This window comes from Malurus melanocephalus, unplaced genomic scaffold, assembly GCF_030028575.1.
Source record: "Malurus melanocephalus ecotype Western Australia unplaced genomic scaffold, MMel_1.1 scaffold_608, whole genome shotgun sequence".
NCBI classification, from domain to species: domain Eukaryota; kingdom Metazoa; phylum Chordata; class Aves; order Passeriformes; family Maluridae; genus Malurus; species Malurus melanocephalus.
This window is the reverse complement of record NW_026623840.1, coordinates 26,288-49,551: the sequence shown is the minus strand read 5'-3', so window position 1 is coordinate 49,551 and position 23,264 is coordinate 26,288. Positions and strand designations below refer to the sequence as shown.

At 43.9% G+C, this 23,264-nt stretch overlaps 3 protein-coding genes and 1 long non-coding RNA gene across 6 annotated transcripts in view; 1 reads left to right on the top strand and 3 right to left on the bottom strand.

Moving 5' to 3' along the window:
• Window positions 1-519, bottom strand: part of LOC130583641 (39S ribosomal protein L50, mitochondrial-like) — a 2,702-nt gene extending 2,183 nt beyond the window's left edge. For 2 of the 3 annotated variants that reach the window (XM_057383142.1, XM_057383143.1), the window contains exon 1: window positions 416-519. In XM_057383142.1, coding sequence (XP_057239125.1) covers window positions 416-504 — 89 coding nt within the window. In that variant the 5' untranslated portion in view covers window positions 505-519. Of the gene's footprint in view, window positions 1-397 lie in introns of all 3 variants that reach the window. The other variant, XM_057383141.1, reaches the window with a different exon arrangement.
• Window positions 520-2,669: 2,150 nt separating this feature from the next.
• Window positions 2,670-11,735, bottom strand: ALDOB (aldolase, fructose-bisphosphate B). Its single transcript, XM_057383137.1, has 9 exons — window positions 11,650-11,735; window positions 6,030-6,151; window positions 5,533-5,744; window positions 5,028-5,082; window positions 4,714-4,874; window positions 4,412-4,495; window positions 3,757-3,931; window positions 3,419-3,618; window positions 2,670-3,183 (listed from the first exon to the last, which is right to left on the bottom strand). Exons 2-9 carry the CDS (start codon window positions 6,139-6,141, stop codon window positions 3,088-3,090), a joined length of 1,095 nt encoding a protein of 364 aa, XP_057239120.1. The 5' UTR covers window positions 6,142-6,151; window positions 11,650-11,735; the 3' UTR covers window positions 2,670-3,087.
• Window positions 11,736-11,950: 215 nt separating this feature from the next.
• LOC130583639 (uncharacterized) lies at window positions 11,951-18,431 on the top strand. Its single transcript, XR_008966444.1, has 3 exons — window positions 11,951-12,041; window positions 12,601-12,879; window positions 17,136-18,431. It is a non-coding gene; the product is annotated as an uncharacterized LOC130583639 (long non-coding RNA).
• A 1,246-nt stretch (window positions 18,432-19,677) lies between these two features.
• PGAP4 (post-GPI attachment to proteins GalNAc transferase 4) lies at window positions 19,678-22,356 on the bottom strand. The gene has a single exon (XM_057383138.1). It carries the CDS (start codon window positions 22,230-22,232, stop codon window positions 21,045-21,047), a length of 1,188 nt encoding a protein of 395 aa, XP_057239121.1. The 5' UTR covers window positions 22,233-22,356; the 3' UTR covers window positions 19,678-21,044.
• Window positions 22,357-23,264: the final 908 nt, after the last annotated feature.

The following is a 23,264-nucleotide window of genomic DNA, read 5'->3' as shown; positions in this document are numbered from 1 at the left end:
AAAAAAAAAAAAAAACCAAAAAAACCACTAGTTTTAACTAGAAAATCTAACTTTCTCGTATGGCACAATCTAGTCAACAACCGTGGTTTCGCGTAAAATGTTACAATGGAACTGCTGTTTCACACTCGCATGAAATCCCTATTTTCCCACTCGTAACAAAAACAGTGACAGCTCTAAAGAACCCCAACTCTGCACCACTGCACCCGCCCAGCAGTGCACTTCGGTGGGCGCTTGTTGCCCACAGAAGCTGTGGAGTCTCTTTCCCTAAGGGCATTCCAAAGCCGCCTGGACACGATTCTCACGGATGTGCTCAGGGGGTGTTGGGCTAAGTGACCTCCAGAGAACGACGAACCGGTAAAAGCCCAGCATGTAGAAAAGGCCAGAAGTCACCSCTCACCCCGCGCCCTGCGGGTACCTGCGGCCGCCCCACAACGCCCTGACCCCGGCGGGGCCGAGCCCCGGCCGCCGCTGCCCCGCCGCCCGCAGCGCCACCACCATCGCCATGCTGGAGGCGCGCCGGGAGCCTTCCCGCGCCTAGCGAGGATGACGTATTTTCTCCGCGCCCCGCAAAGCATCACGGGAAATGTAGTCCGTCCCCTCAAACCGCCTCCTTATTGGAAAAACGGGGTATGTGTGGAAATTTTCATAGGAAAGGGTGTTCTTTGATGTTTGGCCTTTGGGTGCTCTCAAGCCTAGCCGGCAGAAAGGGAGATTTTGTCCGTGAGCCAGAAAGCAGCCAACAAGTTCTAACATGTGTTCAGGTGTTGCAAAAGTAAATTACATGTTGGCAGAATTGCTTTGTTAAAAGTGTAGGGCTGGACAGGCTTCCGTGATGTCAGACCYAGGGGAGGTTAGCACGGCTTGGCAAGRAGGATGTACCTCTGATTGTGGTCACAAAGAATGCACAAGGACATTTGAGTGAACCCCCAGACAAGGAACAAACTAATAAAGCCAACBCAGCAAATGTGCTGAATCAGCTCTGGCAGGGTAAAAGATAAATTCCAGCAGGGGTAGATCAAGGCCAGCAACTCAAGGAATCACTGACTGAAAAGGGAGAARGACTGAGCATGCAGWTTAATTAGCATGAGAAGTGAGAGGATCATTACCTAACAGCAGAGAGAATGCTAATTATTATGAAAACTAGGTAATTTGTACTTGATGAATATTAATTCCTTCGTTTACTAAAATGTATAAACAGGGAAAAAAWTTGGTAATCCTGGTGCTGATGGTGGCTTATAAAAAAGAGGGAGARGGACTTTTTACACACACAAATAGTGACTGGACGAGGGAGGACAGCTTTAAAAGAGGGGAGAGTAGACATTTGGAATAAATTCTCTACTGTGAAGGTGGGGAGGCCCTGGCACAGATTGCCCAGGGAAGTTGTGGCTGCCCCTTCCCTGGAAGTGTCCAAGGCCAGGTTGGACAGGGCTCAGAGCAACCTGGTTGGTAAAAGGTGCCCCTGCCCATGGCTTGGGGGTTGGAACTGGATGGGTTGGAAAAATATGATCTTTAAGGTCATTTACAATGCAGATGGTTCAGAGATTGATCTTAGCTCAGTGTCAGGGGTGCTGCTCAGGGTGCTGCTCATCGGGGCAGGGGTTTCACTGAACTCAGGAACGTGGAGACCCAGAAGGGGACCAGAGCTGAACCAGGACAGAGATGTTATTCCTGACCCCAGCATTGGCTTCTGAGGTGTTTTTTGGCATATCACATGTTCTTCGTTCATTGTCAGGACAGACTAAATACATGCCTTAATTATGCAGTGACTGGATCCATGWGAAGGAGTTTGGCTGTTTATTTATTGCCTCTGTGACACATTGGCTGCTAACACAGAGGACGCAAGGATGTGGTTACAGGGCAGTGATTTTGCCTGTTTTCCCTGTATTTGTTGGCAGGAGCAGGGAGTGCCTGTGGCCAGGAGGAGTGGCCAGCAGAGAGAGATGACCCTGAAAGGACAAGGGGTCTTTTGGGTCACCTGGCCCTGACTGTTTAGGGGGCTGCTCCAAGGCCTCACAAGTTGATTGGTGTAGCACGTAGACAGGCARATACTCTTACATAACCTTAGGCCTGCTGGTTTCGCCATTTATACCTTTCTTTTCTATGACAGCTGTCTGATTGTGCTTTATCTAACAAAGCTTACACATTTAACAGGGACACACCAGGTGCCAAAGGTCAAACYGTCGATCTGCAATATCAGCCTGATCATTCAAGCTACACAACAGATAGGCGAAGATGCCTTCCTGCATACTTTGTGTTAATTATTGTGGAAAATGCCACTGTAAAAGCACTTTGGAGGGACAGTTTTTGCACAGATGTGTCAACATATGCAACCCTAACACAGTGTGTACCTGCCTCATCTCACCAACCAAGGCTCTCCAGAGACACAAGATACTTCTGAAGGCAGTGTTGTTTATCTGTGGCCAGAGTCCTGTGCACTGCTTGCTGCATACATCTCCCAAGTGTTTTAGAATCTGCCAGACTTCTGTTGGCAGGATTAACCTCTCCAGCTGTGTCACTATTGGGTATTACCCTTTGAGATCCCCAAAGTTTCCCAAGCTCACCAGCTGTAACACTTTGTGACTTAATCTTTGCAGACACTACTGAAAGCCACAGATGCGGTAAAGACACTGCGAAGTTTGCACAAAACAAAAAGAATTGTGAGGTAGAGATTAGTTTTCAATTACTGTTTTATTGACATGATTGAATTCACAATCAGGTTTTATAATTCAGGATTGTGGCTGCAAAATGTGGTAATGGGCAAGGGTAGCTATTTGAATTGCTAGGGAACTACTGAATCTGCCTACTATTCCAGGGACAGAGTTTTTTCAAACTGAGGGAGAGTGGGTTCATGATTCATTGGCAGCTGTTGTTTGTTGTTCGGAAAGAATTCCCTTTCCTTGGAATGTGCAAATGAAACAAGAATATCCCCTTGGTAAATTGTGGGAGTGAAGGGTGGAGAGGAAGCTTATGCATTTTATCTCCAGTTTGGTGTAGGGTAAGGGAAATTAGATTTCTATGGTTTTCTTTCATTTTTGAACGTCTTCCATCTTGTGAGAAGAGACAGGAGGAAGGTAAGTTCCCGCACTTTCAGTAGGTGTAGCTGGCAGTAAACAGTGACTGTGTGGCAGCTGTGTCAGTCTTCCCAGACAGGACATACTGTCCCCTGCAAGCCAAGCTGTTAATCTGAAAAAGAAAATTTAAAAAAAAAAAAAAAAAAGAGAACAATCAGCACAGACTAAGAAAGGCAGATGTGGAAAGAACAAGCACCAGGAGTAACCAAGCAAGGCAGAAATAGCAGAGTAATGCCCCGATGAACATGAAGCACCTGGATGAGCAGGGTCAGGGGAGCTTTTGGAAGGTGAAAACATTGTCCCTTCATGGAGGGCAGCTCTTCTCTGTGCTGGAGGAAACCTCATACCTGTGCCCGCTTGCGGAAGGCCTCTTGTGCAGCCTTCTTGTTCTCATTTTTGCCCAGCCATGCGGCCAGGGCAGAGGCTTGCAGGGCTCTCCCGTATGAAAAGGTCAGTTTCCAAGGCTTAGGCAGAGGGGACTGATTCATGGCATTCAGGTTGACAGAAGCCTCCTCTTCACTTTGACCTCCAGACAGGAAGCAGATTCCTGCAAGAAAGAGGTTTTGAATATTAGAAACAGATGTTCAACCACCTCAATCCCTGACCTTTACATGTCAGAGGAACAGACATGTCAGAGGTAGGAGAGAGAGAGGGAATGAAGAGATAGGAATGAATCGGGAATCACCAGGAACAGCAGCAGGAACCGTGCGGAGGAGAGTAGTGACAGTTGCTACAGCTATATCCTGAGGGGTGTACTTCTTRGAGCAGGAATGCCCAGCCGTCACCATGTTGGGTTTCAGCAGTGTCCCTTCCAGGTACACATGATGATCATTCAAAGCCTTGTAGACAGCAGCCAGAACCTGAAAACAGKATTGAATACAGACCTCTACTCAAATCTTCATCACAGCATACTGTGAAATGACAGCTTATTCTTTGGTACTATAGCAAGATCAAATTTAATTTTGCTTTCTTATGAAATTTATCCCAGGGGTTGCAGTTGTAAAGACCCCACTGCTTTTGAGATGACCAGRATACAACTCTTATATTTACAGGATTTGTCCCTGAAAACTGAGGTACTGAAATTGAAGTAATTGSGTTTGGTCCTGATACAGCTTTCTGAGATTGAGAATGTTTATATTGTCATTGAAGTGGAAATCCAAAAGCATGGAAAATACTCTTGCATTTCCTATTAGTTTATTATTTGCCTAGGAAAAGCTCATTTCTGTGATGCAGTTAGGAAGTACATTTTTTGTGGAATCTCTTTGAGATCTGTAAACATAAACTGCATGAAGTTTAGCTGCTGATCTGTGAGGGGGAAGAGAGAGGGAGAAAACTCTTACCTTCTCTGTGACATACTGACAGCGCTGGAGATCATGGTCTCCATCAGGAAGGATTTCTGGCTCCACAATGGGCACCAAGCCATGCTAAGAAAAAAAAAAACACAGAGGATTTTCTATGGGAGTAAAAATGTTCTTGTTGTTTGCCTGACTTTGGTGTTATTCCGTTGTGCTGCACTGCCCTTCCTCCTCATCTTTCCCAAAATTCTCACAGAGATTCTCCTTTCAATATACCTAGGATGTTATCACAAGGAAAAGAGAGAAGGGGCAGCAGCATCTCAGGAAGGGTTGCTRGAGGGAAGTACCTGCTGGCAGATGCTGGCATAGCGTGCCAGTGTGTTGGCATTCTCCTGGATGGCAAGCTGAGAGGGTGTTGTGCTGGTGATCTTCAGCACTGCTCGCCACTTGGCAAAGTCAGCGCCATCCTTCTTGTACTGKGCACAGCGCTCAGCCAGTCCATCCAGCCCTGCCAAGGGAGAACAATGCTTCACTGAGAGCTGCTCTTCAGCACACAGCTCTGGAAAGTACCRTGACTCCAGCCAAGGCTGCATCTCAGGTGAGTCACCCTATGGCTTTTGCTGCACGCATCATAGCTTAGGCTCCTTAGATCTCTCCTTACCCTGGATGGTGGTTTCTCCATTTGTTCCCGCCAGAGGTGCTGTGCCTTTATCCAGCTGTGGAGATCAGAGAAACAGGTAGGGTTACAGAAATCACTCTAATCTTTATCTTCTCACCCATCTTTAGTCTGCTTTTGAAGGATTGTGAGTAAAGCACGGACCTTAAAATGCTCAGGGTGCAAAGAAGGGGAATGTGGGCACAAAGGGGAAGAAGAAGTAGAGAACTGGGTAAGAGAAGAGGCAGTGTGTGTGTAGGTTTCTGCAGGGAATGGCTCAAGAGCTCTTTCAGATGTGGATGTAACTAAATTTAAGTTACTGCATGGAGGGACTTACTTGCAGTGCAAATGTGCCTCTAGTTAGTTGCACAAAAGCAATGCAGAGAATTATAAAACCAAGGACAAAAATGGAGGGTGGGAGTGTTTTTCAGGAGACAGTGCAACCCTAAATAATTTTCTCTGGAAATGGGGTTTGGATTATGGTGCCAGCCAGGCACATATAGATACTCACCTTAATTCCCACCACAATGCCTTTCTCCTTGATGAGTGCTGGGAATGGCTTTCCACTGCTGTCTTTCTGATAGAGGGTCTCATGGAAAAGGATCACTCCTCCAATGCTCTGGTTGATGGAGGTGTCCAAAGAGAAAAGGATCTCTCTAAAAGCTCGGCGGTTCTCCTCTGTATTCTCCACATTGATCCGCTGCAGCCTGTTCCCCATGGTACCTAGTGAGGTGGACAAAKGCCAGGCAAAGAGGTTCTAGGCTTGGCTGGCCTCCTGGTCCTCCCAGTATGGGATAATGAATGGGGACTTCAGCTCAGAGTTTCCCTTCTCAACCCATAGTTTGCAAGCTTTTGTTGTCATAGCTGCAACCCTGCCTGGCTGAATTGTTTCTCCTCTGATAACAGTTTCTAAGTGGTTTTCATCTACTTCACTGACTTCAAATGTGAAGCAAAACTAAAAGAAAAAATATCTTGGGTGCTGCTAACTGATTGATATCCAGAACTCACCCACTGATTCATCTGCAGCTAGGATCCCCTTTCCTGAAGCCACAATCCGCTGAGCGGTGTCTGAAAGAGCTTTCTTCTGCTCTGGAGACAGTGCTGGGAACTGGTGGGTCATGTTGACGTATCTGTGGGAGAGAATTACTGTTACAAGATGGGCAGACTGTGAACCAGCGACACCACTCAGATGTTTCCACTACAAGGCTCTTGGTCCTTGTCTGGTCCATGTTATCATAGGTGTATGACCAAAAATCCATTCAAGCTCTTCTAGGTTTGGTGTGTCTGGAAAAACTAGAGAGAAATGCAGGAGATACACCCTATAACATCCTCCCAGAACCAAAATGTGAAAGAYTCTGCATCTTACCTGGACTTGCTCAGAAAATAAAGGAAGGTCAGTCTGCTATAAAAACATATACCAAATAACAAACTGCAGACTTTTTGGTTCCCATCAGTTGAATGCCAATTATTCCATTGCTTATCTTTACATATTTCCTAACATTGCTCCTCTTCTATTTCCTGCCTGTGTTGGCAGTATTTACTGCTGTATCTGGTTGACTTTCCATCCCCAACTTTTTGCCTTGGTTTGCAATTCTCATCCCTATGGTTGCTTTCTGAACTGTAGTGCATTGCTTTCTCTACAGAAGCCTTAGAAGATTCACTCCTCATTTCTATCTTTTCAGCTGTGGCAGCGGCTTATCAGTTGCAAATACCCAGGATCTGAAATCTGGGCTCTGTCTTGGTATGACAAAATTCTTGGTCTTATTCAGGTTTTGGTTATATGGCATTAAATTACAGTTTCTCTGATCATCTGCATAGTCCAAGTTACTTTCCTGAATGTATAAGCCCCTAAGTCTGAAACAGAAAAACTCTCTTCCTTCAGTTTATCACATGTGATAGCTAAAGCAGCGCTTGCGTTTTTATCAATGGGTGGTGAACCCAGAAGGTGATTGAGCAAAAACAATGTAAGAGATCTCAAATATCATGTTTTCCTCCAAAAGGACAGGCCTCTGACAGTGTTTGCATTTTCTATTCCTAAACTCTGCCTGACAGAGGAGTGAGAACATGCCATTTCCCATTTCATCAGAGATGGCCAGAAAATATTTCTCCAAGTCCAGCTTCTTTTTAACCTGCACATAGATGCTGTGTTGCCAGGGAATCCATGTCTTGTCCGTCCTGCTGAAGGGCATAATGGGGAGAAACAATAAAGGGTCTKCTACTCATGATAGCATACTGAGTTCTGTACAGCATATCTAATTGTGCCAAAATTTTCTGTCAACAGGGTCATCAGAGTATGGTAACAGCTATAAATTCGTGTCCCTCATTTATAACTGAAGATACACTGGTGCTGTTATTATGATTAATGTGATAATAATTGAGTGGTGAACACCTCAGTTAAAACCACACTACTCTTAAATAAGTGGGTATGCAAAATGATAAGAATCACTCTAATAGTWCACAGTCTCTGTGGAAAAAGACTGGAAAATTGTGCTCTGGCAAGAATATGATCTTGTCCATGATTGAAGCTAATGAATTGCCAGATCAGGGGTGGGATTTCATAGTTGCAGTTTGGAGCTATGTTACAGTGCCTCCAGGTAACCTCTAATCCATTAGGCTGGATTGTGAGAGCACCAGTTGCTCCGGTCATGTTATGATGGGTACGCTTTCTGTCCAGCAATGCAATAAACAATGACACTAATGTCTGCTCTCTCTCGTTCCTGGTGTTTGCCTCAAGATAACAAGGAAACAATTATCACGCAAAACCAGCCTGCAAGGCAAATTTTCAAAATAGAGAAATAAGAGTTTTCAGTGAATAATGCTGTTCCAAGTGAGTACTCTGAGAGACTGAAAAARCAAAGTGTAGTTTTACTTCGTGTAGTGATGAACTGGAAGACAGCAAATTATTTCCAGTTTCTATGCAAATATCTCATTGAGTGTGAATGAGATTTGCCTAGAATCTCTTCAAAATTATCTTTAAGGCCATGGTGAGCTWCCCTGCCAAGGCTACAAGGATGAATAAAAGGCACAGTGTTTCTAGCTAAAATGGTGCAGAAATTAGGGCAAAAGAACAACTGTAAACCTTATAATAGCTCAAAGGTGCAGAATGTTCTAGTACCCTTGATTTAGGATTTTATTCTTCTGTGATTCTATCATGAGGAACATAATCTCTGAGAATCYTCATGTCTGCATTCAAAAAGGGCATCTATGCTGTAAAGTCCTGCTCTGAGCAGGGGAGCAAGCAGCAGAGGAGTGAGGAAGCCTTACACTTCAGCAACATTTCATACAGCTGCCTTGAAAAGAGTAAGCTCCCGGCACATCCACAGAAGCGTTAATGCCCCCTCTTAAAGAGCTAGACATGCCACCTCATAGGTCTTGAGAAAAAACAGTTGTGCCCAGCTGCACAGCTTGTTTCAGTCTTCCAAAAACAAAGGCTATTTGCCTTAAGCTGATTTATATGTTTAATCTGACAACTTTTCCAGGAAGCAAAATGCTCTAATGAAGAGTAATAAATCTCAGTAACTGTGAGTTGTCCCACTGCTAAGATTTTTCAAGAAATTTCATTTTTATTTACCCGTTTTAGGCTGTGGGCTAAGTGTCATAAGCTCAAGTGATTTCACATTGAATTTACATTGTAAGAATATAATGCATTCTCTTTGTAGTATCTGCTTATGTAACATTTTTTTTTAAAGTGGAATTTTAAAAACCCTCAAAAGAATAAAACCGCACAACCCCCCTGACTTCCAATCATCTTAGAAACTTTAATACATCATTGGCATCTTTTCTTTCAAACCACCTCAAGTGACAGACATCTACTAATCTTAYGGAAAATCTCACCTGAGTTCCAGTTTGCAGATGGGAAAAGATTGGATCACAATCTCTTAAGTTTTTCTCTTGGGTCTCTTCACTGCTTTCTTTGATAAATTTTTTTTCCAAAAGTGCTGGACCAAAGTCTCTAACTATAGTTTGTATCCCACACGTGTAGCTTTTCCTGCTCAGTTATTAGTAAATACAGCCCTTCAGCATCTCTGCATATCAATAATACAAACTGTGCACACAAGAGATTCTGCTCCCAAAGAACAGGGTTTGAAGAAGCAGCAGCTGAGTATATAAACAGATAAATGCCAGTTGATAGGGACAATGAAAGATATTAAAAAAATTTGCCCATTATTTGTAGGCACAGTATTGGCCTGACTGAATTTACTCCTCTTTTAGACTTGTATGCTTAGGAGAGGCAGATACATAATGAGTTAGGAACTTTATATTCTCACTGAAGTGGATACATATAGTTACTGGCCTCACTTCTCTGTGAAGTTCTGTTAAAGAACAGTTTTTAAATAACTCTGATTCCTTGGGCGTGAGGAAAACAGATGGGTATGAACAGCTGGGCAAGCCTGGTCCCACCCTGCTGACGGAGAACATTCTTATCTACTTGGCAGGTGACACCAGGTTGGCAGGACTACTTGATATGCTTGATTGATGGGCAGCCATCCAGAGGAGCCTGGACATGGGGGTGGGAGGAGGCCAACAGAGCACCTTGAAGTTCAGCCAAGACAAATGCCCAGACACTGCCTGGGGTGCASAGCCCTGGCAGCCATTCCCCCAGGACTAGTGGGATGAGGGAACAGCTCTTCAGGGATGACCAAGTGCCCTTCCAGGCAGCAAGTTGAACAGGGGCCAGCAATGAGGGCCCAAGCACCCTTGTGAGCAGGGGTCTGGCCCGGAGAGCCAAGGGAGGATGGGATTATCCCCCATAGCTCAGCACTCTATAGTTTACATCTGGGTGCTGCATCCAGTGTTGGGCCCCCACAGCCCAGGAAAAGCTCTGACAGACTGAAATGAGTTAGTTCAACAGATGCYACCAGTGGCTGCAGCACTTGCTCTGTGAGGAGAAGTCTGCAGAGCAGGGTCTAGATCAGCCTCAAGCAGTGATTGGTTCAGGGCTACCTCTCAGCAACCCCCAATACCTACAGAGTGATGATCAAAGAAGCAGAGGGTTCTTTGGGTTCTGAAGGGTTCTTCACAGGGACTGTGGTGGGACAGGGAGAGACAACAGGCACAAACTCAAACTAGAGAGATTCAGGCTGGATATAAAGATTTTTTTTCTCTCTGTTAGGACAGCCAGGTAATGTAACAGATTGACAAAAAGGGTGTGGTATCTCCAGCCCCGGAGGTTGCCAAGATCTGCCTGAATAAAGCCCCGAGTACCTTCATCTTAACCCCTTTCTAACCCTGCTTTGGACAGGATGTGGTTGCACTACAGACGTCCTGTGTCTCTTTCAGCCTGAATTGCCCCGTGACCGTCTGTGAGTACAAGGGGGAAGCAATGCCTTCTGTATATATGAAGGAGCACCCAGGAAAGAACAGGATGTTTCTCCCATCATCTTTGCACTGACATTAAGATTTTGGTAGCAGAATGTTTAGTTTCTGGGTTCTAAAAAGTCTCAACGGTATGGGACAAAAAGAGATTCTCAGAGTTTTGTCACCTAGAAAAAGGGGCAAGTGGTTTTGATTGATGTATTAACTTCAATAGGTGCTTGGTTGTTTTTTGCTCTCTGTGTTTTTTTGCCATCTTCATGTTCTATCTAGAGACCTTGATTCAACATCGTATCCCAAGTGGAACTGCAGATCTGAAGTTGCCTGTCCTGATTCCCATATTAACCTCAGAGCTATTCTCAAGCCTTGAGATGTATCTCTATTTTATTTCTCTAGAAACAATGCAAGGAGGTTGTGTAGTCAGAGACCTGTCCTCTGCAGTCCATGCAGAATGCTCAGAATGGCAAGATGTGGCTGAGCTATCATAAAGTTTGTTTGGAAGTAAATGTGATCACTGGTAAGAAGCTACTTCTCTTTCAGGGCTGGACTTCCCWCAGAGATGGTAAAAAATTGCTGTTAGACTTGCATGAGAATTCAAGTCTTATATTGCCAGCAGGGGAGGCTGGGGGAAGCAGTGTGAGGGTCTCAGGTGGGCTAAATGGTTTTGGGTAAGCACTTGGGATAGTTGAGAAAGTGATGGATCACAGACTCAGTGAGGATTTGAGTTGGTCAAGCAGTTGTCTGAAGCTGGCTGTTCACAGCTTGAAAGGTTACAGCCTAATTCAAGGGCAGGTTTTGTTCTCCTGCACTGCAGACCTTATACGCTCCAGCCAAAGAATCTTATCCACACCACTGCACTAACGCTTCAGAAGAATCCACACAACAAACACACATAATTGCACTTCTGACAGCACGGGTGTCTGTCAGGACCAACTGTCTTCTCCAGTCATTCTCTGTTCTTGCAAAACAGAAATTTATGTACACCACAAGCAAAACCAAACACAAAACACAGCAACAGAAAGCAACGCATGAATGTTATTGCTCTAGTTCCCTTAAACTAAGGATTCACTCATTTACTCCAGGAGTTCTGAGTGACTAAGCTAAGTTAGAAAGCCAGTGTTAGCAGCAAATGGATCACTTTGGAAGATAGCTGAAGAACGGCTGAGTGCTTATTTCTCACAAGCTGTTCCTGAAAAAAAAAATTTAAACAAAAGCAAAAACAACTTCCCAAGCCCACTGTAGATAAACATACCAGGTGTCAGCTGCTGATATATGTACCACCTTTTAAGTTTAGAAATTAAATTATTATACTTACTTGTTTGTGGGCAGTATCTCTGCTGCTACAAGCTTCTGCTGAGGTGTTTGCAAGCAAAGAGACCCAGTCCTTCTAATCACTAACTTTTATAAAATTCTTGATGCGGCTTTTTTTTTTTTTTTCCCTTCACTCCTTCATTGTCCCTCCTCCCCCACAAGCTGTCCAGGGAGGTGTCTCTGCTCAAGGTCGGTCATTGGCTATCAGACCACCACCACACACCTCCAATGGGACCTGGTCATGCTCTTGCTGTTCCTCCCCTTTCCCCTCCCCTGTATATATAAGGCCACTTGTGCAGTGAAACTGAGATGTTTTACAGTTATTTCAAATTTTTCCTTCTCTTTCTAAAAGAGACCAAAAAGAATTACCAGAGAAACCATGGAAATTGCTTACAGGTATCTTGGGCACAACTTTATCATTTAGGGTTAGATCTTCTCAAAGCTTATACTTAGGAAACTGCAGGAAGAGCAGAAAACAAAATGCAGAAACAATGCAACAGATCCTTAAATGGCATGAGTTGGTATCATTTCAGTGGCTTCTTAAGTGTTACACTGCTTTCACTCACTGGAAAGTCTAGCATGGAAACATATTTTGYTTTTCCAGTTTGTACATGGAAAAGCAAAATGCAATGCTACAATGTCAGGATTAATGAAACAGCAAGTTCTGCTGTCTTGTAACACTCTGTATGTGTGAAACTAATGGTTATTAGACAGAACATGCTTACACTGAGGTTCACAGCTGCAAACCAGATTTTCTCCCAAAATCCCACTGAGATGCCCATATTGCCATGACATACAAACTTCTTTGCTGCTTAGCAAAATTTTTCTGTGAAAAATACAGATCCTGTGTAAACAGTGCATTAGTACKGCAGTTGACATGAAACATCACTACAGCCATTCTCAAAGCCCAGGTTGATAGATTTGATTATTTATTTTCTTTCTCCCTATCCTGCAGGCCAGTACTCCTCGAGGGAAAGACAGCACAGGGACTGTTAGACAAACATCATACCCCCAGGAACAACGCCCTCTGCAGCCTTGGACATTGGCACTTTTTTTTTACCACAAAGACCCGTGTTTGCCTGAAGAATGACGTCGTTTCTCCGTTTGTTTGGCTTCTGTAGTGCCCCCTTTAGCCTTTACATGGACATCGTGAGATACCTGATTTCTCCTCTGCAACACTGCCTTCCTTAGCCCACTTCCTTCTTGAGCCTCTCTTGCACAGCCGTGTGCCAAGGTCAGTGCTTGTAGGACATCTTAGTAACCTGCCAGGCTTATAGTCAGCATAGAAACCTCTGAAAGAGCTGAGAATGTAGTCCAGTCGAAGGCCTTGTGCCTCTCTTCCTCTTAATTTCACATTGCCCTTTCTGATCCTCATTTTTTTGCTAAAGAATGCTGTGCACATAACATGGACATAAACCCTTTCCTGCTTTACAGAGTTTGCTTTACATTCCATTTCTCCCGTCCTAGCAGAAAGACGAACCTGTGGTGTATGAAAGTTTCTCCACCACAACAGAGACATCTAATATAGGTTACAAATACTTTTAATGACATACATTATCTAAGACCCTCTTGAGACCAAGAAGGTGTCATACTGGTGGTCTTCTTCTAAATCAGAGTTTGAGTGCTGTCATTCCTGGTTTGGCTAGAAACTGACTCAGCAGGGAAGTAGCTGGAAGTGTTTTATTCCCAGTCTCATCTGGGATATGGTCTGACAGGCTATTAGACAAAAGCTGTGGGAGTCTCCTTGAAAAAAAATGTCAGACATTTAGATACCACTTTAAATAATCCTTTGCAGCCCACCTTGCATTCTTAATTCTTTCATAAGTATATAAAAGTATTTCCGAGTAGATAATTGCTGGCATATGCTTTTCTAGGCCTTCTAACTCAACATCCAGCATTCCATGCACTAGGACTGCAGGTCCTCACAGAGATTTTGAGGACAGAGGAGATAAAAAGGTGAATGGAGATGATGGTAAACTTTTTCACTTTATTTGGCAATGGGAGCCTTTTCAGGCAGGAAAATGTGGAATGAGGAATCAGGGTAGATGATGTCACTCTAAGGTGCTGGCATGCAAACGCATCACACTGACCATACTGTGCAGAAATTACAGTGATATTAAAATGACACTGGAAAAGAGTATGTATTTGCATCAGACATAATCATATTTCAGGGGTATTTTTCCTCTTAAAATTACATTTTAGTGGTCTCGTGTGTCCTTAAATAATAAGAGGGAAAAGCTTTCATCATGAGGGGAATGCAGTGTATTTGCATTTAACCAAAGAACTTACTTTGCCCATAAAAAGTATCAAATCACTGCCTGCACTAACTATTCCATGGCAAAATTGTATTATCCAAGTTGTAATTCTGTCTCATGGAGGTAGTGTTTGAACACAGAACTGCCAACTCTCACACCTTTTCAGTGTGAAGGCAGAGTTCCCAGTAGATCAGTTTCAAAGGCAGAACCATCTCTCTGCATTCCTGGGGTTCTTCATCCCCCTCTGCTTCTGGCATGGGAAGGAGGACATAGGAAAAAGATTCCTCCCAGGCAAGGACAAGGATTGGGTGAACAAGAGGGGAAGTCAAGTGCACTAAAGAGCAACTACCCTCAGTTTTTTGCATTCTTAAAAATGATCATGCAGACCACTGTAGTGATTGCTGACCACTTTTTTAATGAAGAGTATAATCTTTTGTTAGAGAAAGGATTACTAGCTGTTTTTGAGTTTTGGATGTCTGATAATTGATTGCATAAATACATATTTAACTAAATATAATGACTGAGAGTTTTCTGCACAGGTTATGGGTTTTTTATATGTTCATGAGAAAGCTGATATAAACAGTCTTGCAATGTAAAAATCTTTATACCTCACTCAAATCTGTGTTTGAAACATCACTGCAAACGACATGCATAACTAGTTACATGTTCATTGTTGTGCCTTTTATAGCATATAAACAGAAAGTGGTAATTAGCCATAAAAGAGATCGGCAGTGATGAAACACAAGTGTTTAACATTTCCTCTCAAAAAAGTGGATTTTCTATTTGAATGGCTTAGAGATTTTGCTGGTGTCAACTTTTCTATCTGAACTTACCATACAAAGTTGACAGAAGTATGCATTTAAAAATATTAAGGACCACTGAAAACTGTATTTGCATGTGACATGGGTTATTACTTAGCTCTTAATTTGTGGATTTGCTTTTGGGGGTTTGACAATGCAAGGACAGGATTTTTGTAGTAGAAATTATATTAATTGTAAGTGTTATATCCAGCCTTGCCAGTTATGCACTGAAGTTTAAAGTGAAGTCTTGCTGGATAAAGTACATTAAAATCAATGGAAAGCCTGTTTTAAAGGCAACAGATAAAAGTATTTTAATTGCTTATGACTTTCCAGATGGTGATTTTTTTTCTGTCTGTTTCTAGCTGTGTAATTTGGATAATGTTTTGCCTTTAACTACTCAAATCAACTAGCATTTAAAATAAAAAAGTAAATATGAGGAGAGACAAATTGTACAAATTGTAGCACACCTGTGAAAGAACAATGAAAAAGAAAGAAATGGATGAAGCAACTTCAGAGATTACATGGTCACCAAGAGAAAAATTAAAAACTTACAGCTTGCCTCTGCACTTAAGTAAATTAAATACTACTTTTGGATGTGGTTCGACCTGTAAAATGGATTGAAATGGAATGGAAAAAAACACTGGGAGTTGGAAGGATGTCCAAGAATAATATGCATCCACATAAAAAACACCTGGCTCTGTAGCCCCAAGGGGCTGCTGCCTGCGTGATGAGGTTAAAGTCTAATCTGAGCAGGCTCAAACAGAGTGGAGTCTGCCTCCTGCCCACCTCTCCACACTGTGCTGGATGTTTCCTGTTTTCTGTACTCTGCAGTCTTGCTTAACAGTCTCAAAGTCCAGCTTGTTCATCCCTATCTAATCAGAGGTATTGTTTATTAAGTGGTTTGTTTTTCCCAGTCACTTACAGCCCTCATCCTCCAATGTGAACAGCCTGGCTGTTTAACCCCACTGGCAGAAATCCCCCTGTATTTTTGGCTCCGTTGCAGGGTCCACAGACACGTACATCGGGGGGGCTGCGGGGTGTTGGGCAGAACAGACTCAGGCCCACCAAGTGGATTGCACAAGGGAAGGTTTGCTTTGCTCTGAATTCTGCTTAACTTAAACCTGGACTGCAACAAACACCATGGCTTGGAATGAAAAACAGGCAAGCACACAACACTATTGTTATCAAAACACAAATCTTTGCAATAATTTCAATAGTGGGGATAGCAAACAAGGATACAACTTTAAATTGAGTGCCTGTGGCAACTTTTCTGGGCTGTGAGGAACAGCTGTAACAGGACTTGAGGGTAAATGCTGTAACGACACAGGTCTCTGTGCCTTTCTTTCGGCATTTTGTTTTTAAATAAGAAAGAAGGCAAACAACTGGCTTTTATAAAGGGAGACATTTAACTGTTTATTACCTATTTATCGCAGTAGCACACAGTCCCCCAAAAAAGCACAATTGGGTGATGCATGTTACTATTTGCATTAAGTTTGCGGAATGCAAACCACACCAAGATGTCTGAGGTGGAGCAGCTTGCTGGAAAGACCACTGTAGATGTGGCTTCTGGACTGCTGCAGGAACACTGGACACCAAGGAAGAAATTCTAGGAGAAAGTAGGCACAGCTGCCCAAAGGCTTACAAACAGAACAATAAAAGGTAACTCTTCATCGACATTTAAAAATCACTGCCCCTTCTACAGCTGGGAACGTGGCATTCCTAGGTTGCCATGAAGAACAAAGTCTGGAAAGGGACACTGATCTTGGTGATCCTTAGCTCAAGAGCTGTATGGATAAAATGATGGGGTAGATTCTCCAAAAGCTGTCAGTGTTGCCTCGAATGGCCAGTTTTTAATAATGACACAGACATGGTTAAGGGGATAAAAAGGGTTTTACCTCAGTATTTGGGATCCCAGGTGCACAACTTGATGGCAGAATGTACACCTGTGTATAGCATGGATACAGGTTTCATAGACTTCACAATTTAGCCTATCTATCTAGGATTCCCCAGTAAGAAACTTAATGAAGACAGTAATGTCCCCCTGCTCTAATGAATCCCTCTGGGGAATGAGGCCAGAGCCCAGTCTACACAAGATGTTCCAGAGAGAAGGCTTCACCCAAGGCTGGGGCCTCAGGTTTAAGATAGCACAGGGCTCACTAACCCTTTCCTCAGGATGTTTGGTCTCTCTGCCCAGCAGAACTCCTAAACTAAACTACAGGATATCAGGCTACAGGAATTAAAAGCATGCAGGCTAAGGGGTACAAGGGATACCTAAAGGGTACAGAAAATGTCTTAAAGGGTATAAAAGGGTACATAAAAAGGAAAGGCAAAAATCATCAGGCACAGGTAATCTGTGGAAATGAAGTTATTCCAGCAGGGATACATGCAGTGAAGAAGCACAGACCATGGAATACCTAATTATGCATTTTTGGCAGATGTGTGTTTTACTGAAGATTATTTGGAACCTCATGTTGGACCCTGCCGTCTGCTGAATTTGGATACGATGTCTGTAAAGCTGGTGTGGAAATACACAAAACTCTGACTTTGGGAGGGAAACTGCCAACACCTTTGTAACTACAGCTGTTCCCCACACAAAATTACCTTTTTTATTTTGTGAAATATGTAACCTCTCAATACAAAAGCGAGCCAAGGTTACGTTCCATCACTCAGAGCTTGATTTTACCTCAGGTCCCTGCTAAAATTCCTCAGTTCTTGACTGGAGAAGGGCCTGAAAAACCTGATCTAGTAAGATCTGCTGTCAGTGGGGTTGGATCAAAATCATTACATCTGTGCAGATCCATAAACATGGGAGTATCTTTTTTTGTCAAATATGGTAATGAAAGACGGATGTGCCTTTCAGAAAAAACAAACAGTAGCACACATAAAGAAGAGACTGTTAACAGTTTTTATAGAAAGGTTGTTTATTTTGTACAAGGTTTGCTTGTACATAACTTAATTTAAAAAGAAAAAAAAAAGTAATGCAGCAGCCTGTATCCAGACAAATTGCTGCTGAAATACCCAATCTGGTGATTCACAGCTCCTCACCACAGGAAGGAAGATTTTTTTCCCTTCTCTCTTCAAAGCAGTGCTCTCTCAATTAGACATTGACACTTGCAGGAGTTAGAAAATTATCTTGGGCTTCTAATCAAGTAGAGACGTGTCAGTTTATGCCCTGTGCTCTGCAGGAATCATGCTTATGTTGGACATGCCTTGGAAACAAACTAAGCTTTTGTTTAAGTTAATAATTCCCCGTGAACTGTCTGGGATAAAAAAGCCTTGGGTCCTTCTGCTGGCCCATCAAGAAAGACTCCTCTTGTGCAAGCAATAGTCACTGCATTGAAAAATAGTCTCCAAACTGCGAATGAACTAACACCCAAGAAAATCCATATTGTCTGTTTCAAAAATCACCACTAAGTTTGTTTTGAAGTGAATGAAACAAAGCTCTTAAGGCCACATGTCAAGATTATGCCATGTTTTGAACTTCTGTAGTCTGAGATAAAGCAACTCAGCTACACTCCCCTGGGAGAAAAGAGAGGGGAAGGGCTTTTGGGTGTTTGAAACTGCCTTTTTAGCCTGAACTTTGGACAAAATCCAACAGGAATTAAGAACTCACAGTAGCCTCCATTCTTTGTTCTGCAATTCTCTGACTTCTAATTTCTAATAAAACATGCAGTACAGAAAAGAAAAACAAGACTCAATCTGCTTGGCAAAGGTCAGAGGCAGCAGCAGCAGGAGCCCCTGTCTGGGATGGCCCAGTGGCAGGGTGGGCACTGTGCAAGTACCTGAATAAACTCAGAACAGTTCCCTGCGGTCTCAGTAAAGCAGCACCTCTGTTGCGGAATTGTGCACTTAATAAAGTTGTTCCAGAAGGATATAAAGAATTTATGAATCTGCTTCTTGTACAAAGGAGTTTGTTCTCAAGTCATTTATCTGAAACTGCTACATTGGCAAGTTCAAGCCCTGGACCCTCTACACATTGCTTGGTCCCACACTCCAATTGTTTCATCTCTTACGCCGTGAAAATTGTCTTCTAGTTTAGAACGGATGCCTCAAAATAGTGTTCTTGATTTTCAGCTATGAAGCTCAGTGAACTTATTGACCTCCCCTGGACTTCTGGGATGACAAAGTACTACTGGACAAACAACAAAGTAACTTCAAGACAAATGGATAAATCATTTCCCACACCAAAACATTTATTAACTTGATATAGTTAGTTGGTTTCCTTTCTAGGGCTTCTTTATTTTTTTCCCCTCTTCCTTTTTCCATTCCCTGTCGCATTTATTGTACATGGCTGAGAGATTTTCTTTGCAAGAATGAATATAAAAAGACCACCATGAAAAGAACAGGGCACTGTCCTGTATTTGTATAGTACTAAGACAGAGTGAAGAATAAGCCCATGCACTGTTACATTCACAGCTGAAAACGCAGAAACCAGTTGTATGTGCAGGCACTGAGTGGAATAAATGTACAATGACACTCAAATCCTGACACCCAAATCCCACTGCAGTGAAGCCAGAGGAGAGATTTGCCCACCTGCCACTGTGTGACTGCCCTGGTATCTCCAGGGCTTTCAGCAGCTGGGAACAAAATGTGGTTTTACCCATGCCATTTTTCTGGTGTCCTCTGCCAGGAGGTCTAAAGGCCTTGCCTTTGGAATGGCATGGAATCCACAAGCAGTTTTTACTCACTCTGATTTCCAAAGCTGTTCTAAAAGCACCCAGCTGATTACTGGAGAGCAAAGCACTGCTGTGATGCTATTTCTCATAAAGCTGCACTGTGCCTTTGTGCTGGATAACTGATACCCATTGTGATGACAGAGGGGGGGTTGTCATTTTCTTTGGTTTCATCTCTCAGGAGTGTTACATGTTTCTCACCTATAATCATACTTGTTAAGAGCTTAAGGCATAAGTCACCTGGGAGAGACCTGGGGGAAGAAAATTCACAGCAGAGCCCTTCTATTACCAAAAAATTAAAAAAAAAAAATAATCCCACCGACTAAACTCGACAAAAAATATTGCGCTTGGTTCATTCCCAAGCAAGGAATATGGTTTTAAAAATAGTTCGACCAAACTCCACATACAAGAATTTGAATTATTTTGAATTTGACTCAAAACCCACTAAAGCCAACCTTGGTAGGCTTTTCATCAAATATACCCCTCTTTTGCCTGTTTTCATTCTGTATGAGATTTCCTGTTCTGCATGGTTTTACATTTAACTGTGCCCACAGCCCTGGTGCAAAGTACCTATCCCAGATGCCTGACAACCAGTACACAAAGTCCCAATAGGTCACTATCAGAGTGGCCCCTTGATGTGCTGTGCTCCTGTTCGCTCTTGTGAACAGCTGTCTTTGTTTCCCACAGGTATTTTGCTTTCTGCCAGGAGCAGTGAATGAACCACTCCAGCTGAGCTGTAAATGCAGCTCCAAAATGAACAAGGATCCTGCACAACAGCAGTAGTCTAATATTTCTTTTGAACCTGTGCTGAGGGAAAGTCATGGTAATTTCACGTTGAACACCTAAGTTCAATCAGTGACTGATCTGACCTCATTTAACAGATCCACTACAGCTATCCAAACAACACAGCAATCATTGTGTACAATGGGTGTCCCATATCAATGAAAATGTGCATTTCTGACCCATCTTTGTGATATTAATGGCTGTGATTCTGTTTTCCTATTCCTACCCTCAGAGGTTGTATTTAATGAAGCAGCAGAGGTTTTTAAGAGCCTGTGGTCCGAGCAAAAAAAAGTGGGAACAGTGGAGGTGCAGATAGGGAGATAATAACTAAAGAGATTTCATAAATTCGAAGTACCTAGGCAGAAAATTGTGGGAAAGTTCCTGCAAACCACTTCTGCTTCTTTTGAAGGGTCTGCTTAAAACCACAACTTTGAAACAGAGACAGGTCAGAGATCAGACCTTGGTAAGGATGGGGAAATAAAGACTTCCCCTCCTCATTAGCTTAAATTTGAAACATTCACTTTGTCCAACTTTTCTGCTGCCCTAAGATGAGTTTTGTAACCTCGAGTGTACAGGAAAGTAGGCAGGAAAGCTGTGCATATTGACGTGAGAGCTTTTCTTTGGGAACAGCTAAAGAGAATGGGGAATCCACACTTTMAGCTGGAATCCTCCACTCCCCTCCCAGGTGGTGCATGGTGATTAGTTCCAAGTTTATATTAAATAGGGTCTGTAGGTACAAAAGCTGATTTTTTAAGAAAACTTGTCTTTTCAAAGACAGTGAGGCACAGGATACCCAGTGCAAGCAACACAGAATCCGAGTTTACACTCCGTTCCTCTGCCCTGTGGCCGCTTCCCTGGACTGTTTTTGTGCAGCAAGGCACGAGCAGCTCACAGCAGCTTGGGGTTGCTGTTCAGCCGGAGGCTGGAGTACATTCCCACATGCCGCACCAAGTTGGGCTCCACCACGAAGGCGTTCTCGCCCCTGCCCCGCAGCAGCGAGTAGAGGGCCGTGTCCTTGGCGAAGCCCCGGCGGCAGCGCATTTCCCGCAGGTAACCCGAGGCGCGGCGGGCGGAGGAGGCGGGGAAGAGCATGGCAGGCGTGCAGCACTCGCTGGCCGGCACCACGTTGTAGAGCGCGGGGTGCAGGCGGCGCAGCTCCAGCCCRTAGTGCCGCCCCACCAGCTCCGACARMGCCATGCTGTACAGGGCRAARAACGCCACCAGCCCCCAGCTRGGRCCYGCCCGCCCCGCSGCCCRGCAGTAGGCGCAGGTCAGCACCGGCCCCAGGAACAGCCCTAGGCCCAGCCACTCCAAGATCCGCATGGGCTCAGGGTTGAAGTAGTGCTGGAGCCTCTCGGGGTGGTACAGCTTGAAGTAAAGCGCATCTCTGAGGTAGGGCTTGGAGAATCGGGCCGAGAAGAGGTGCTGCAAGACAGAAAATATCTCGTCCTCTGGCACGGCATCATCTTCCACAAGGAGGACATACTCTGGGTTGTATGCCAACAGTGACTGCTCTAGGCAGAAGATGTAGTCCTGCTTCTCCTTCTCGAACAGATTCAGGCTGGGGTCAGGGTTCTCCCCAGGTCTGCCACGACTGACCATAGGAAAGAAGCTACTCAGCAGCCTGACATCTTGATGGCTGCTGGGGTCTGACTCCACATTACAGAGGAGCACCTGGTGGCTCCGGCAACGTGCGCCACACTGCTGGAGGAGCCGGTGGAAGTGGGAGGCCACTTGCAAGACATAGTGGAAATCATTCCGCCTCTGTACGGTGATAATGGTGATCAGCAGCAAGGGCTGAAAGGCATCGCTGCTGGAGGCCTCGGAGGCATTTGGCATCTGCATTGTCTCAAAGTAATGGAGGGCAGCCTGGCCCTCCTGCTGGTTCTGCTCCAGGAACTCCTGGCTCATGGAGTTCAGGTGCCAGCGCCGCAAGTAGAAGTAGGAGTGGAGGAGACGGTGGCAGATCAAAGGTGCCAGCACACCAAAAGTCAGCACAGTCAGGGTGAGGAGATGGATGAAAGGGCTGGACCGACGGCACCACTTCCCACAGAGCTGCCATGTTTGGTGTAACATAACTGCTTCAGAAGGAAGGCACTCTTGTGCTGCACATGCCCTCAGTCCTTCACTCCCACTGGATCCTTCTCCCTGCACTGCAAGGTACCACTGGGGCCATTGCTGTGAAACCTGTACAAGTTGTGCAAGGCTAAAAATGAAGAAAAAAGGATGGTTACTGAAACGGGAATTGACAGAGAGAATTGAAAGCAGGGGGCTACTCACTGATTAGGCCAAAATACAAGGCCCCTATGCAATCCCTTGTGATGGAGGCATCACGAAATAGTCCTGGAAGTTGAAAATAGATAAGCCAAACTTAGTTCTAAGAAAGGACCCCTAAGGCCTTTTTAACACATAGGAGCTCTGACCTGAGTTGGAAAGGACTTTGTGTGTTTGTTACTGTGCTTCAGGTAAACACAGTAACAAACAGGAAAGTAACACAAGGAAAGGCAGATGCAGGGTGTGTGGAAATCCCCTTCTGTTAGAAGCACAGAACCCAGGTACCACTGTCTAGTAACAGTTACACAGCAATGCTTAGATCACAGCCAAGAGGCACAACCAGATCGCTTGTGTCTTAGTCTAGCACATACTGGAGAGACAAACTTTTACCTCTCTGGAATCACACATGCTTCCTACTTGCTGTTCACATACTTCCAAACGTGTGTTTTTTCACTCTTCTACCAAGAGTGTGAAGCCAGATAACAAAGACACCAATTTACTTCACTAAGGGCCTGCATATGCTAAGGGTAATGCGTATGTCTCTCTCAGATGTCTCCTCCTCTCTCAGAGGAGACTAGACCCTGTGAAATACATGGGTACAGCAAGATTAACAGTTGTAATTGAGCCATTGACCCGTATTTCTTATTTAGAAGTATGCAATTTAAAAGTATATGCCTTTAGTTTAAACTGATGTATTTATATAAATATGGACTTTTTTTTTGTATACACATTCACTTTAAACAAACATCCACCTTCACAAAAGTTAGATTTTGCCATATTGACTTCTGTGGCTGCCCTGAACACCTTACAACATGGCTGACAGACACTTACACA